The sequence below is a fragment of the Ceratotherium simum genome, chromosome 24, assembly GCF_057802395.1.
Source record: "Ceratotherium simum simum isolate JZ-2026a chromosome 24, ASM5780239v1, whole genome shotgun sequence".
Lineage (NCBI taxonomy): Eukaryota > Metazoa > Chordata > Mammalia > Perissodactyla > Rhinocerotidae > Ceratotherium > Ceratotherium simum.
In genome coordinates, this window is record NC_141923.1 from 27,088,382 (window position 1) to 27,105,498 (window position 17,117).

Genomic DNA, 17,117 nt, shown 5'->3' on the forward strand with positions numbered 1-17,117 from the left:
CTGCCCAGGGGGAGGGGTGAGTCTAGAGGAAGAGTGGCCCCGGACAGCGGTGGGTGCAGCTTCTGGCTTCTCTAAGGCCCTGCTATGGCCTCCCAACCAACACCCTGCTCTGGTCTGGAGAGCTTCCTGCCTGGTTCTTAAATTATGACCTTGGAAATGAAGTTTCCTGTGTGCAAAAACTGGGAGCCACTGTCAAGGTTCACGTGGGACAAAAGCAGTCTGGAAGCTTTAGAAAAGGTGGGGACACAGGGACCAAACAAAACCCAGCCAACACCACCTTCTCCTTGCTTGGATTTGTACATTTTATTTCTTGGTTCATGTCAATGACCTGTATCATGAAAGTACAACCGAGAAGGGCTATTTCCTTAACAGATTTTCCAGGAACAGCAGATTTGGGGTAAACGTGAGTTCCCTTCTGTTGGGGCCAGGGTGTCCTAAACACTCATCACTTCACCATCCCCCACTAAGTCAGGGCCACCCTCTTCCCAGGAGGCTCCCAAGCTGGCTAGGCTTCCAACAACCAAGTGGGCCCCCCCACTTCTTCTCTGAATGTCAACGATCCATCAAGTGCACGAGGGCATTCCCACTGGATGGAGCTCCCCTCGTCACTGACACATTTCCCGTTGCCATTGGAGTTTTTAAGTGTAAAAGCAGCAGCTTCATCCACCTCATTGGCACCAAGCCACCAGGACCACTGCCCCCTCTTCTGCTCGACAGGGGCTCTGATGCCAGGGCACTTGCAGGAGCCCTAGATCCAGCGAGGCAAAGCTGCCCTGTGTGCAGAACACCTGCCCGCTTCAAACCAGGTGTTCACGGTCAGCTGGAGCTGTTCCTCCTAAAGACTAGATGGCAGGTGTGCACAAGCCCTGGCCGTGGCTGGCGGCTTGGTGCTCATGGTTGAGCAGGAGGTGACACTGCAGAGGACGGGGTGCCGGGGTAGAGAGATGCACCCTCTGCCCCACCTCCTCAAGCACACGGCACAGAGGCTAGCAGAGGCTCCCACAGAGCAGACCCCATGCTCCCTCCCAGGGAAGCCTCTCCAGTTCACACCTGAGGGCGCGGCCCCAGTGGTTAAGTTAGACTTTAGTTTTCGCCTCGGTGCTGTGATGCTGAGAAGGTGCTTGTGCATCCACCCAGATGGCGCACTGCACAGGGAGGTAGGGACAGAGCATCCTGGATCAGATAGAAATTCCAACGCTGTCAAGCGACTGTGGCCTCGGATTCCCCACAGGCAAGAGAGGGGAGGGGTGCACACGTTACTGGTCTGGGGGGTCTCTTGGGACATTTGACACTTTCTATGTGAGGACAGCGGAGACCCACTCCGCAGCTACTGTCTCTCTGCCAACCCTCCTGCCTGGGGTGACCTCGGCATGTCCTAGAGAGGGAGTTCAGGAGGAGCAGTGTCGGGGGTGGAGAGGCAGCAAGGTGGAACCAGCATCAGCTGCTTTCCTTGGAAACGCCACGAGGCCATGGGAGAGGGGGCCCCTGGCCTTCTGGGGTGCTGGTGCCCAATGGGCAGGTCTACCTGCCTCCCCAGGTCACGGGAGGTTGGGTTAGAATTGGTGTGGATCCCCCAGAAGAGTGTCCCAGGCGGGCTCGCTCTGATCCTCACTTTGGAAGACAGCTTCTTGGAAAGGGCATTTCCCATCACACTTGACACCCCTTCACTCTCGAGAGGTCTCTAAGCTGCCCTCAGCCAACCTGTGAGCACCATTCGGGGTGTGCAGGGCTGCCCCCTGAGGGAGTATAACGGACTTTCACGGCTACTACAGAAACTGGGTGGCCAACTGTCCCCATTTGCCCGGGACAGAAGGGTTTCCTGGGATATAGGACTTCCACTGCTAAAACCAGGGAAGTCTGGGCAAACTGGGGTGGCTGGTCACCCTACATAGCAGCCAGGGTGACTGGGGGGAGAAGGGGTCCCCACCAGAGAGCCAGGCCCTCTCAGTGCACCCAGGGAGCTACATCACGCCTCCTTATTCCAAGGGTGGTGGGAGCACCCCCTTCTGTGGCCCTTGGCTATGCAGGGGAGGAGGCGTCCTGGTGTCCATTGCCCCTGGAAGCCAGGAGGGATCAGGCAGGCTGGCAACCTCTGCTCAGCTCCTTATCTTCAGGGTTCCCCTGCCTGCTGATCTCTGCTTCTGGGCCTTTCTGTGCTCAGCAAAGGTTGGTTCGGGCCTCTCCCCAACCTGCCCCAATCCTCCCAGGACTGCCAGCCCAGAATCAGGGTGCCCAGGGGGCCCTTGGGTGAGGCCAGGCCCCTGCACAGCTCCTAATTCCCATAGGCCCACCTGCTCTGGACCTGCCCTGAAGGCTGACGGGGGAGGGGGAGGAGCAAGCAGAAGGGGGAGCTCCCGGGAGTGTTGTGTGGACCCTGCTCTTCTCTGAGCCAGCACCGTCCCCAGCTACGGGCCCTGATGTCATCTCTGCTGGCTGAACCCACTGTCTGAGTGAGCTCTGAGGTAGGGGCAGGAAGTAGCAGGGGGGACTCCTGGGGGTGGAGGACAGGCAGGCCCTGGAACAGTGTGACAGGCAGCTGGGAGTACACCGAGTAGGGTGCCCAGGAAAATGCGTGAGCCGTGGCAGCTACTCTCCTGATGGTGAGTCCTGGCTAGGAGCTGACTGTCTGCTGAGCTGAGCACAAGGATGGAGGGAGGGAGCCGTCTGGACTGTGGAAGGTGTAGGGTCTCCTGAGGGGCTCCAAAGAACATCCGAGTAGGTAGGGAACAAAGTGCCTGCCCTCTAGTAAACGAAAACCTCCAGGTGGTACCCAACCTGAGTGTGCAGGAGTCCTGGGCGCTGAGCATTGCCCACCCAGGCCATTGGTGGGGAGGACAGGGTGGGGGTGGGGTTAGGAAATGTACACACTGCCTCCTGGTGGTTTGGTGGGGAGAGGGGTGCTTCCTCAGTGGTCTCCAGTCTTGGGGAGTCAGCTCTGGCCAGGCCTCAGCACTGCCCATGGAGAAGGAAAAACATACCAAAGAAAAAGCCAGTTACAGATGAGCCCATGCCCTGCCCTCCCATCCCCGTTCCCCCGCCCCATGGCACCCAGGACTCTGCACACAGATGGGAGGCGAGAAACCCCTTTCTCTGGGACTGCTCATGGCCATGATACAGGGCTCGCAGGGCGAGGCTGGTGGCTGTGGAGATCTCCGCGTCGCTCTGTCCATTTGTGTGTCTGTCCGCGGGCGGGAGTCGGTCCACGTGCGGGCCATCAGACCTTGGCCTCCAGCATCTCCAGGAAGAGTTTGTGCATGGGCACCTTGCCCTGCAGTTTGACGCTGTAGAAGTGCTGCACGGCCTTGGCGGCCGTCTGCCGCAGCAGGGGCAGCGTCAGCAGCAGCTTGCCCGTCCTCCGTGGCTCCTCGTGGCGCTGGCTCAGCTCGTAGTCCTGCAGCGCCTCGTGCAGCAGGTCCTGCAGCTTCTGGACTGCCTCCAGATCCTCGATGTACATGGAATCTGTGGGGACAAGGGTGAGCATCAGTGGGCGTGGTCGGAGAGTGCTGCCCTGGGGGGTGGGCACCCCGGTCCCTTGGGACTCTGCTTTGGAGCCTCACAAATCCTCACTTTATAGAGAGGGAAACCGAGGCTCAGAGAGGTTAAGCTGTTAAGCTGTCAGTCTGAGGTCACAGAGACCAATGACAGAGCTGGGGCTCAGACCCAGGGAGCTATCTCTATCTATGGAGGACACTTGTTGAGAAACCACCAACAGGTGGCAGCGGAGAGCCTGAGGGGCTTGAACATGAGCAGACCTGTCATTGCCCTGAAGGTGCCAGGTGGACTCGAGCCACACTGGTGGAGCTGGAATCCTGCGTCCCTCACTTGCTAGCTGTGTGACTTTAAGCAAGTTATTTAATTTCTCTGTGCCTCATTTTCTCCATTTGTGAAATGAGATAATAGCCATATCTTACCTCAAGAGGTTAAAGGAGTTAATACAAGTCAAGTGCTTAAAACTACTTATTACAAAGTAAGTGCCCAGCTAGTGGTATCACCACCATCACCATCATCACCACCACCACCATCATCATCATCACCATCATCACCATCATCATCACTGTCACCATCATTGTTACCATCATAACCATCACCATGATCATCACCACCACCATCACCATCATCATCATCATCATCATCACCATCACCACCATCCCCACCACCACCACCATCATCATCATCATCACTACTAGTGTTGCTGCCGCTGCTGCCAGGCACCAGCTCAAGTCTTCAGCACAATTTCTAACCTTACAAAATGCCGGTTACAGAACAGAGACACAGATAAAGGGGCTGAGCTCTGTGTCTGGGTGCCCTGTGGTGGGGGATGTAGGGGAGCTGAGATAGCATGGCTGGATGCATAGGCACAGTGATGGAGGATGCTGTCGGGAGTTCTCTAAAATCCTGGGAGGGCTTTGGACTCAGGCCATGAATTGGGGATTCAAACAAAATTTATCTAAATCCCAGCATGGCAGGGAGGCCCCCACTGACAGCTGGGTTACGGCTGGGTCTGAGCTGAAGCAAAGGGATATTCCTGGAACGCACTTCCTGGCCGCGGGGTAAATACCCAACCTTCTTCTGACGTTCCTGAAAGATCCTCAGCCACCACCCTGAAGTGTAGCGCCCCAAGCCCAGCAAGGGGGGGAGGGTAAGGGCACGTGTGAGTCAAGTGAGCTCAAAGTGCTGGGTGGGTCGCCAAGGAAGCCTGGGCGAGCTTTCTAAATTCCTCCAAAGAGCAGGGCAATTCCTTTGCATGCTGGGTTGGTTTAGATACCAGACTGCCAAGGGCAGCTGTACCAACTGGCTGACCCAGTGTCTCCCTCCCGTCCACTCAATTCAGGCCATGCCTCCAAGGGTCCTGCCTCTTTCTCTTGGGAGGACAGCAGTAGGATGAGGTAGATAAGACTCTGGAGTCTCAGATGCTGTGTGACTTTGGCCAAGTTACTTAGGCTCTCTGAGATTACTTCCCCATCTGTAAAATGAAGCAAATAAGAGCGCATACCTCATAGGGGGGTGGTGAGGGTTAAATGAAATAGCACATTACCAGGCACTTAGTAAACACTTAATAAATGCTATTATTATCATTATTGTGAGGACTCAGCCTGCGGGCGAGTGTCCTTGGAGGGCTGGGGTGTTATTGGCCCCGTACTCAAGACTCTTCCACGTTTTTCTGCTCCTTGTTACCAAGGCAGGGAGGACTCCTTTGCCAGTTGGAGATGAAGCATGACTCCATTCCTACATCTCAGCTGTTTACAGAGCGGGCACCCAAGATGCGCTGGTCCCTGTAAGGCTGGGACTTGGCCCTGCAGACTCCCTGCCTCCTGCCAGCTGCCTCTCTCCTACCCCCACTCCCCAAGGAGGCCAAAATTGGCAGCTGCCTTCGACCAAAAATGAAATAAAATAACATCGCAAGATTAATTTCTTTGCAATCCATCAGCACGTCTGTATCGATGGCATTGATAAACTGTTAATTACAAAATCAATGGCTATGAATTTTTTCTGCTGTCAGGGAGTCTTGGAGATGGCCAGGACGCAGGGTGAAAGACAGCCAGCAGACTCCTGAGGGGCCGTGGTTTGGGGCCACAGCCTATCTCTGATGTGTTTCACTCTTCTGCCTAGTGTCAGCGCCCTGAGCCACCTCTGAGTGGTCTTGTCCCGTCCACTCAACCTCAGCAGTGGCACCCACGGTGGCCCTTGCAGCTGCCACCAGGACCACTCCAATGACCTCCTGGCCCCTGTCTCTCCTCCAGCCAACTGTCCGTCTGGGTGACTTTCCCACCTTGCTGTGGAGGACGGGCTACTACTTTACAACCTTCATGGTTCTCTATATTGACCCTATTACAACCCAATCCTTTCACAGCCCTGGAGCCTCTGGTCTGACCCCAAACTGCTTTTCTAGTCTAATGCCCAAACAGGCCTGTTCTTTCCCCGTGTCCTGCTCAGAGCTGATTGCTCCACTATGCAGCAGGGCCTTGAGTGTCACAAACTCCTTCTCCACCTTGAGCTTCCTGGACCTGCACATAAGCTGCAGGATGGCCCGGTAAATGCCACTGGAGTGAGAAGCCCATTTCCTGGAACTTCGTCTCACATGACAAAGTGTGTAACTCAGGCAAAGCTGGATGCTAGCTGAAGCTCCTGATGGGCTCATGTTACCATACACCGCCGGTCCTCAGGTAGTGTGTGCGTATGTGTATACACGTGTGTATGTGTGTATGCACGTGTGTGTATATGTGTGCATGTCTGTATGTGTTGAGATCAAGGCGCGAGCAGCCAGCTGAGCTGACGAGCCATCTGAGAGCCCCTGCAGCCTGGCGTTGAGCTGCAAGGCCAGCTCTTCACTCTCCTCTCCCGCCAGGGGCCGGCTCGACCTCTAGGTCTGGTTTGAAGTGGTCAAGAGAGTCCGAAATCGAGGACGTGCCCTCCAGCGCCTTGCTGCCTCTCACTGTGCTCTCCTGTGTCCGCTTTCCCCGTGTCCATCTCCTCCTCTGCCCACCCAAACCCCCAGCCCCCCTGCAGTGGCTGGTTAAGATGCTTCCCTGTGAACAGGTGAGCACAGGGCATCGTGAGGCTGGCGAAATTACTGTGTTATATGCACTGATGGAGATCTGTCATTACGCATTTATCCAAACCTATAGGACCGTACAACACAGAGTACAGCCTGATGGCAACTATGGACTTCTGTTAATAATAATGTATCAATATTGGCTCATTAACTGTAACAAATTACCACACTAATGCAAGATGTTAATAATAGGGAAACTGTGTACAGGGGGTGGGGGCGGGGGTGGGATGGTATGTGGAACGCTGTGTACTATCTGCTCGATTATTCTGTCAATCTAAACTGTACCTTAAGAAAACACAACAGCGTTAGCATTCTCAAACAAAGAATACATTACAATTTTGGAATCTTAAGGTGTAAATGGTCTCTATAGAAGCATGTAAAATTTTAATTATTATTTTGCATAGTTTATTAATAAAAGAGATTTGAACTAAAAAAAAATGCTTCCTTCTCTGAATAGATCTTCAACTTACGATGGGGTTACGTCCTGATAAACCCATTTAAGTTGAAAATATCATAAGTTGAAAATACATTTAATATACCTAACCTACTGAACATCATAGCTTAGCTGAGCCTACCTTAAACGTGCTCAGAACACCTCCATTAACCAAAGTTGGGCAAAATCGTCTTACGCAGAGCCTATTTTATAATAAAGTGTCAATGATCTCATGTAATTTATTGAATACTGTACTGAAAGTGAACAACAGAACGGTTGTAAGTGTATCAGCCATTTACCCTCGTGATCGCGTGGCTGACGGGGAGCTGCGGCTCGCTGCCACCGCCCAGCATCACGAGACAGTATTGTACCACATGTTGCCGGCCCAGGACAAGAGCACAATTCAAAATTCAAGGTATGGTTTCTACTGAATGCATATCACTTTCACACCATCATAAAGCCAGAAAATCGTAAGTTGAACTGTGGTAACTCAGGGACTGTCTATATTAGGCTAGGTTCTCCGGGGAGCAGAGCCTGAGGCAGGGGTTCAGGTACCTGGGATTTATGGAGGGCATACTTTCAGGAGACAGGAAGAGAGGGAGGCAGGATAGAGCGAGGGTGGGAGCAAGCAAGGGAAGGATGCAGCCTCGGTGCACAGCTCAGATCCCACCTCGCCAGGAGTCCAGCCTTTTGTTCCCCTGTGTGAATCTGCCATTGGCTCAAGATGTCAAGGTATATAACCCTCCAGCCAAGGCAGGTGAGGGTAGGTCTCTGGTGGGGGAGCAGCTGTGAGCTGCTAGCAGCAAAACTCAGCAGCTGGGGCACGGGTGCACTAACCCAATAAAGGGGTCTGAGCGGCACATCAACAGCACCCCCTGCATTCTCAATGAGGCCACTGGTTAGGGGGACATACTGTCTTGGTTTGCCAGGGACTGAGGTTTCCTGGGACATGGGACTTTCAGTAAAAGCGTGACAGTATCAAGCAAACCGGCTGGTTACCCTGTTTGTACCATCACCATCTGGGAAGCAGCTCTCTCCCTTCCGTATGCTAACAACACTTTGTTTCCTCTAATGTTAATAATAATGATAACAATTAATATTTATTGAACATTTTCTCTAAGCCAGGCACTGGGCTAAGTCCTCTATCTTCAACTGATCATTTAATACAAAAGTGCTGGGAGGAGGTACCTGGATGTCCCCACTTTACACACAAGGACAGAGCGAAGGAAGGCTGCCAACTTGCCCAAGGTCACTCTGCTACCAGTGCCAGAGCTAAAACTTGACCTTGGATCCATCTGACCTAGACTTGAGCAGGGAACTCTACACAGGCCGCCCCGCAGCAGAATTACGTGTGTGCGGGCTGACTCTCTCCTAAGGAGAGGGACCCCACCTTCCTCCTCCTTCCGCATTCCCCACCCTCCACCCCGGCACCAGCATGGACCCTGCACAGGGTGGACTCTCTCTAAGCGTGGGCACAGAGTACATTCAAGCTCACTCACCCGCATTACCAGTGCCAGCCCCTCTCCCCAGATAACCTGGCCAGAAGTTGGCGGGACTGAAGAAACAGAGCGAGGCCTCCTTTTTAACGCCAGACTAAATAACTCAGTTGGGAAGGTTTTCTCTCTTGTGCCTGAGCAATGTGATTGGGAGATTCAAGAAGTCAGTATAAGCTAGAGTTGATTCTAGAATTAGAGGCCGTTGGTTTGAGTCCTAGCTCTGTGTGACCCCAGGCAATCTGCTTCACCTTTCGAAGCCTCAGTTTCCACATCTGTAAAATGGGGTTAAAATAGTAAGAACTTTGCTCACAGGATTGTTTGTAAGGATTAACTAAGTTCATAGCTAATTCATTTAACAAGTCGTGCACTTGATACATGCCAGGCATGTTGTAAGCTAATATAATCACATATAAACACATCCCTTCCAGTCTTGTGGGATAGAGACTGTATTGTTCCCATTTTGCTGATGAAGAAACTGAGGCCCAGAGTGAAGCAACTTGCCCAAGTGGTAGAAGCAGGATTTGACTCTTAACAACCTGGCTCTAGAATCTGCGTCCCTAGCCAGTGTGCTGGTCTGGATCTCAGGGCTCAGCACAGTGCCCTGCAAATCAAGGGTTTAGGAAATACCTGACCACCGCTGGCCTGCATCGCCGTATTTTTAACTCCAGGCCACTCTTTGCACAATCTTGGTAACAAGCATATTCAGCATCTTCACATCATCCTGCCCCTTGCAGTGGCTCCGCTCACGGGCCCCAGAGCTGTGCTCCCCAGGCCCACAAAGACCTTTCGAAGCTCCCCACAGCAGGCCCCACATCCACCCTTACCTGAGTTGGCCAGGGCCAGGGCCTTGAGCGTCACGAACTCCTCCTTCTCCACCTTGAGCTTTTTGTACCTGCGCACCAGCTGCAGGATGGCCCGGTAGAGCTCCAGCAGGCCCGCAAGGCGGGAGTGCTCCTCGTCCATGATGTAGTCCTCGGCATATACCAGCTTGTCATCATAGGGCAGCGAACGGTACACGATGCCCAGGATGAGGATCTCCATCCAGGCACTCTGCAGCAGGCTCATCTGGTCCCCCAAGGAGAGGTTTGAGAAGCCTGCGGGAAGAGGGGGCAGGGGGGCAGCAGGGGTCAGGTCGTTGGGCCAGGGGCTTCCCTGGGGGGGTAGTGGGGGGCGGTGGAGGGGGTCCCAGGCACCTCTGGATCCTGCCCCTCTTTCTGTACCTGCTGGACTCACTGTCCTCCCCTTGGTGAATGAGTCAGACATGGAATTCGTGGAAAAGACTTACATAACAAGAGCTCAGTCAATGTTGACAGTTGTTATTATCATTATCATCATTAGTTCTATGGTATTTCTCAAATGTCTGGAGAGGCTTTTGATTAATTAAATGCATTTGTAATTCAAGGAGTTATTGAATTCATCGCAGAATCAGTAGGTGGCAGCACAGGGTCCCCTCCAATCTGGGGAGTTTCCAGGGGCCCCTCTCTGCTCACACCAGGGGAGGTTTTGGTGTTTTAAAGTGACACCTGATCCAGAGGCTCAGCTGCATCCCAGAGACCCAGGGGCCCAACCAGGAACGAGGACTCAGCTGTTCCCAGCCTCAGAAGGCCCCAGTGAGCACAGCCCGGGGCTGCTAAGAGCTTGGGAGCCCCCAGGGTCAAGGGGCACTTTCTCACAGGGCCGCCCGTCCTCTCAGGGGTCAGATCCCTGCTGCCTGGCCATCACTCTAACGATGACCCAACAGTCCTGTATCCAGTGAGCTTGGAATCATGGGAGTTTCCCCTCTCTGCTAGCAAGGAGGCTGACTCCACAGTGGAATAAGATCGGGGGTGGGGACAGCTCCAGAATTGTGACACTGTCTTGTCCAATGTGCTCTGGAGACTGCTTGGGCTTGAATCCTGACTCCCATTTACTAGCTGTAGTCTGATCTTGTGAAAGCTGTGCAATCTCTCCAAACCTCAGCTTCCTCATCTCTGAAATGGGTACAACAATAGTGCCTGCCTCCGAGAGTCGCCATGAAGTCTAAATGAGACAATGATTACAGAACATACAACACATTTGTGGAGCTCTTACTACTATTACTAACGATGAGATGCAAGTCTCCATCTGCAAAATGAGAATAATAGATTGGAATCGCATTATATATGCACTTAACTTAGGCAAAGTCAATTAACATCTTGATTTCAGAGAGAGAGGAAAAAAAAGAAGGAACGAAGGAGAAAGAAAGGGAGAGAGTAGGGAGGGAAGCAGTGAGGGAGAGGGAGGCAAGGAGGGAGGAAGAATGTTGCTTTTCAATTATCTTGGTCACTAAGAACAAGACGGTAACTTCAACCAGAAACTCAGTGACTGGTTCCAACACTGACCATGTCAGATTCACTGAAAGAAGGAAAAGCATCCACAAAGCCATCAGCACCACGTGTCACAGGCAACTGAAATTAAGGGATCCAGGGCTAATTCTGCTTACGTAGGACCCTATACTTCATTAGCTGACCTAGAACCTAACCCCACGCAGAGGCAGCGTCGTGATGCGGGTGCTGTAAGGATGAAGAGATGGTGCGTGGAAAGCACTTAGCACCACTCCCGTACACAGTCGGCGCTCAGCAAACCTGAGCTGGGGGGTGGTGACGGTTGTAGTTGTTGTTACTATTACTGTTGTTGTTGTTGTTATTAGCATGCTATTGGCATGACTCTTCTCGCCAGGGACTGGAGGCCTGGGGTGGTCGCGAGGTTCTGGACTGGCCCTTCGCTCTGGGTTTCCCTGGAGTCTATCTCACCCTCATCTCCTGTTCTTTGTCTCTAAAATCCACTGTCCCTCCCATTTTCCAACCAGCACAGGAGTGTTCAACTTGAGGGGGCACTGCCGGGGCTGACGGCCCCTTCACTCGGCAGGCTGCCCTTTCCCCGTGAGCACCCTCTTAGTCTGAGCATCGCAGTTTGCCGGCCCGATCTGTATAACCCAGGCCTTGGATCACCACCTGGCCGCTGGCCTCCGTGGGTGACCGACAAAGAGCTGGAGTGATTACACTGACTGACAAGGGGCAAGCCTGCATGGACGTGCCTTCTCAGGGGAGAGGCTGTGGCACAGAGGGGTCAGGTGCATGTGGGTTGCTGTCCGGATCCCGGTGTGGGAGAGGGTGTGTGGCTGCCTGTGTGGCGGGGAGAGCTGGGAGGTAATAAAAGATAGATAGAAATGGACATCCAATTTCCCTTATCGGGTCTCTGAGCAGGAGAGGCCCTGGGCGACATTAATTAACAGATACCAATCAGCCGGCACATGAGGGTGGTGTATGTGGAGAAGTGGAGGACTGCATGGGGAGGTCTGAAAGCAGACAGACGAGGAGGGAAGATGTAGGAGGTGGACGGGGCGAAATTAATAGACAATTGAATTGGAAGGTGGCAGAGAGGGAGGGTAAGGTAAGAGCTAGGCTTCTGGAAACGAAGGAGTAAAGACCCTGCGAGGCTAATCACGCAGGTACGACCACTAGAAAAATGAGAGCAGCGTGCTTCTGCCCCTTCACTCATTCCACACATATTTATTGAGCACCTACTAAGTGCCAGGCCCTGTGCAGGCACTGGGGACGGAACGGCGAGCTCACACCAGAACCGGCCCCTGCCTTCAAGAGCTTGCAGTCCAGAGGAAAAGATGCACCCCAAGTACCACATGTCACCATGAAGTCATGACTGTTAAGAGCTACAGCAAGACAGAGGGCTCTGAGAGCACGCAACGGGGCTATTTGGTCCCAATGAGAGAGGCCGCAAGGACCTGCAGAAGAGGAGACTTGGGGGCTGAGCTTGGAGGGGGCGGCGACGGCACCTGACAGCACACGTGGCCGTGCATCTGCAGGCACTGCCACGGCGCCGTGCTGTGTCGAGCTCCCCGGGAGCACGGCCACCGTCATCTTCCCACCTCCACTGCTGAGCACCGGGCCTGGTGCAAAGAAGATGCCCAACCAACATTCCTGGCACAGAGCAGAGAATGACAAATGCCACTGGGCCTCGACTCCTAGGTGACAAGAAAACGTGCCAAAAGAACTTGGTTAACCCTCGTAGTCCTTTAGACACGAGTCAGATCTAGCAGCCTTTGCCTGTGTGTATGGTCAGAGCCAGGCCTGCCTTCTAGGGAGAAGGGCAGGTGGCAGGAGGGAGGGAGACAGCGACTTGGAGAGTTTTGTGCCACCACTGGAAGATGTACCTCTAAGGCCTGTGTCCAAACCTCTCTGCTAGGCTGGTGGACTCAGCCCCTGACTTCTCTCTTCTTCTTTGAGCATCTTCAAAAGGAGCTGGAAATAGCTTTGAAAATCCAAACATAAGGGCCGGCCCTGTGGCTTAGCAGTTAAGTGCAAGCACTCTGCTACTGGCGGCCCGGGTTTGGATCCCGGGCACGCACCGACGCACCGCTTCTCCAGCCACGCTGAGGCCACGTCCCACATACAGCAACTAGAAGGATGTGCAGCTATGACATATAACTATCTACTGGGGCTTTGGGGAAAAACAAAAGAAAATCCAAACATGCACTGCAGAGCGCTGGATAGTGTACAGAAGCTGCTTTGTTTTGTGTAAGGAAGGGGGGAAATATTTGATATTTTCTAATATTTGAAAAAGTGCAAATATTTTCTAACGTTTGAAAATAGAAACACTAGAAGGAAAAATGAGAAATGAAAACTGCTACCTCTAGGAGGAAGGAGGGGGAGGGGACAGGAGGTGACACGTCTGCGTATACATTTTTGTCTTGTTTTGGCTTTTGAACCTGTCCATATTTAAAATGTCCAAAAATAAATTAATTCACACATAAAATAATAGGCATGTTCCCTTCAACCTAGCAATTCCACCACTAGGAATTTCTCCTAGAAAGAAAAGTATGCATAAATACACAAAAATAAATGTGAAAAGGGTGTTTGTTAGATCAGTTTGTAATGAACCAAAGCAGGAAACAGCCTAAATGTAACTAATCTAGTACATGTAATTATTATACAAATATAATAAATGTAATTATTATTTAAATGAACGGCACATTAGAAGCCGCTAGAAAGAACATGGGAGAATTGTTTAAGCAGATGTGGAAAGACACCCAAGAGCTTAAGGAGGAACTAACCATTAAGGGCAGACACCAGAGCCAGAAGATCTGTTAGCATCCTAGCTCTGCTGACCACTGGCTGTGCACGACCCTGGGCAAGTCTACCTCTCTGTGCCTCAGTTTCCTCATGTGTAAAATGGGAATAATAATAGTACTTTCCTCACGGGGTTTGTTTGGATTAAATGAGCTAACGTGTGGAACACTTAAAACACTGCTTAGCACATGGTGAGTGCTACTATTTTATATGATTATATAAAAAGGCAGGGTGTCCAGCAGTGTTATAGTATGATCCCATGGTGGGAGGGAGAAAAGACACACACACACACACACACACACACACAGTGGTTGTACATGTACAGGACATTCCCAGAAGGACGCCTAAGAAAGATGAGGGATTTGGAACACATCATTTCCACCCCTCTGTCACATCTGACATCTTTACTAGAAGCATTTATTCTTTCTTCTATTTAAACCCAAACAAAGGGGCTCACGTACTCCTCCCTGCCCTTCAGCAAAACATCCTTCCCTTCCGCTTTTCTGTGCCCGGCCGGGTCTCCTCCTCCAGCCCAGTAATTGGTGATTCTGGGACAGAGGGGGCTGGTGCGGGAGAGGCTGAGTGTGGCCCGTGCCCCTGGAGTGCACTGCCCCCTTGAGGTTCGGCCTTGCCCAAGCTGGCTGCTCGGGCCCCTCTCTCCGCAGGTCTCCCACCTTGAGCTCTGCTGCCCTGGAAAGTTGCTTTATCTGCACCAACTGATCTAATAACATTCAGGCTCTTCCCAAGCCCCCATCCCCCAGTGATTTGACAGCACGAGCTCCTAGAATTTAAAAAAAAAAAAAAAAAGAGCACATAATTTGTGGCAAGTGGAGTTCATAATCTGTTAATTTATTATCGTTTCTGTCGACCTGGAGGGCCATTAGCAGAGGTAATAAAGGGAGATGTAATTATAGGATCTGAGGCCACTCCAGACACAGCTGCTGTCACTCGGCAGCCCATATTTCATCGGCCGCTGGTGTTCTTCTCTCCCCAGCGTGAGCCAGACGGTGGCTACCTGGGAGCAGGGCTGCTGAGGGACCCTCCTTGAAGAGGCGTCTGGGGGGTCCCCTGCAGAGGCCGGGCTCATGTCAGCCTGGGCTGGGCAGGGCCGGCGATGACTCCCATGGGCTGGCCGGAGGAGGCTCTCCTGGCTGGGGCAGACTGCAGGCTGCCCGAGTGGGAGGATAACGGGCTAATAACATCTGGAGGCTGCAATCCATCAAGTGACCCCCACTGCCTCTTGTTTTAATCTCTTGCTCACTGGGAACAAGAGGTAGGCACGCTCAAGACATGGGCGCGTCCTCTGGGCAAGCCAATCCTTGGAAAATCAACTCAAGGTAAAAACCTGCATTTGGGGTAGGGCAACTTCAGGCGACTCAAACAAAGGAGTGGCTGCTATTCTGAGGAAACCACAGTCGGCCCCAAGTTCCCCCATGGAACTCACCCTGTGAAAGCGTGTGTTCAAAATACAGGTAAAAGGCAGAGGTTGCTGGGAATGAGTTTGTGCTCCAATGATCCTTCCTTCTGGCCAATATGGTCGCTCAGGGACCGCACGAATACGTCACGTGTCGCAGCATGAAAACTTGTGTTCACAGCATCTAACGCCCTTCTGGACTTTTCCTCCATGGCACTGCCCATCAGTCCCGAAGGCCTAACTCTGGTTCTGCTCTCTCCCCTCGCAGCCACGGCATCCCTCCTGCCTCTGAACTGCGCCCTGTGGCTCTTCTCGCTGCATCCTAGGTATCTGCCTTATCACATATGAACAACGGGAGGTGGGAAGTTGGTGGGTAGATATGAAACCAGACTGGCCGTGGGTGGTAGCTGCTGAAGCAGGGTAATGGATACACGGAGGTTCATCATACTATTTGGTCTACCTTGGTTTGAAATTTTCCAGAAAAAAGTTTTTTTTTTTTTTAATTATTCATCTTATTCCCAAATGAGATCCTTGGGGCAGAAATTAATCTAATTCTTTGTATCAGCCACAACTCCTAGCAAGAGACCTTACATACAGTGAATGCTCAATAAATGCATGCACAGGCAAGTATGAAGCACCGTCTGTGTGCCAGGTTCTGGACTAGAGGCTGGAGGAGGATGCTGAGGCATGAGATGCGGTTTCCTGTGCATAAGGACAGCAGCTTAGGCTCCTCTCCAGAGCTCTAACTTGAGCGCTGTTAAGGAGCCGGTCCTCTGTCTGTCCAGGAACCAGCACAGGAGCTGACACAAGTCCCAGGGTGGGGCCCTGGCTTGCATGCTCCCTTTTCAACCTCTCTCTCTTTCTCTAAGGGCTAGTGAGCAGGTCTTCAGAGGCGTTTTCCATCTAATCTGAGATGGGATTAAGTCGATTAGTTTAAATATATCAGACACTTGATGTGTCATCACCCTTAATAGGAGGTTTACATGCAGTGGCAGGAGACTTTATTAATTAATTTTACCTTAAACACTAGAAGGTCAGCCCCAAATAATTCAGCATGCAGATTTATGCAAAATAGGCAAATTAGCGTTTGAGACAGACAAATGAGCCCCTATGTTTATTTTATTTTTTAATCAAAAAGAATTCAGCTTTGGACAAGGAAAAATGATGATGTGAAGGGAGGCTTTTAATACTATTAGGAACAACGACAACCATGGTCACAGTCTCCACCATTTATCAAACACACACTTTGTGTGGGGGCTGGGCTAAGCGAGTCATATCCTCTGGCATCCGGGGGAGGGGGCCCTATGATTCCCATTTCACAGGCGAGGACACTGAAGCTCAGAAAAATGAAACATCTTGCACAAGGCCAGTCAAGACAGAGCCTAGATCTGTCTGAATCCAAAGTCTGTGCCCTTAACAACCATCAGCTCTGCCCACTGCCCTCTTGGTTGGGCACAGACAGCAGATGGAGCTGGGAGGTGGGAAGGCATGGAGAGAAATGGGTGCAGGGGAGACAGTGCCTTCTGGTTCCATACCCCCTTGAAGGTATCAAGGGGATGGGGTGGTAGGAGAAGGAAGCAGTGACCCAGGGGACCGCCAGGAGCCACTCCTGAGCCACTGCTAGGATGCAGTCTATCCACCAGGAAGAGAAGCGTGTGATGGGAGCGGGGGCAGGGTGTGAGGGACAAGGTGAGCTGTGCCCGATTTGGCCCTGGGTTAGTGGAGCAATCCAGGCTGAGGTGTCTTAAGCAGTGGCCTGACCCCACATCTGTGCTGAACCAGCACAGGGCAGATTCAAAAACTACTGAGTGTGTAATCCCGAGAGGCTGAGCTCCTTAGTAAGGGCGCTCCAGCCCAGATCCCGGTGAGCCCACCCCTGAGGCAGAATGCCAGGGCCACCAGGGAGGCCCTGTGGAAGGAATTCCAGCTGTCCTGCCAGCTAAGGGATACCAGCACCAGCTCCCAGCCCTTGTCCCCGGGAAGGTTCCTTCTGTAAGGTGTGCACACAACGTCTTATGTAAGGGCCTTCTGACTTATCCCAATCAACTGTGGGCCTTGGCATCTAAAGTCCAGGACACCTGTGCTACATAACCACGCACACCGTGTACATCTTTCA

General features: G+C 52.3%; 1 protein-coding gene across 1 annotated transcript in view; it reads right to left on the reverse strand.

Moving 5' to 3' along the window:
- Positions 1–3,002: 3,002 nt before the first annotated feature.
- ESRRB (estrogen related receptor beta) overlaps positions 3,003–17,117 on the reverse strand; it is a 57,244-nt gene continuing 43,129 nt past the window's right edge. The window contains exons 5-6 of the mRNA XM_014784444.2: positions 9,307–9,576; positions 3,003–3,459 (exon numbers count right to left, since the gene is read on the reverse strand). Of these exons, the coding sequence (XP_014639930.1) occupies positions 3,215–3,459; positions 9,307–9,576 (515 nt within the window). The 3' untranslated portion in view covers positions 3,003–3,214. The remainder of the gene's footprint in view (positions 3,460–9,306; positions 9,577–17,117) is intronic.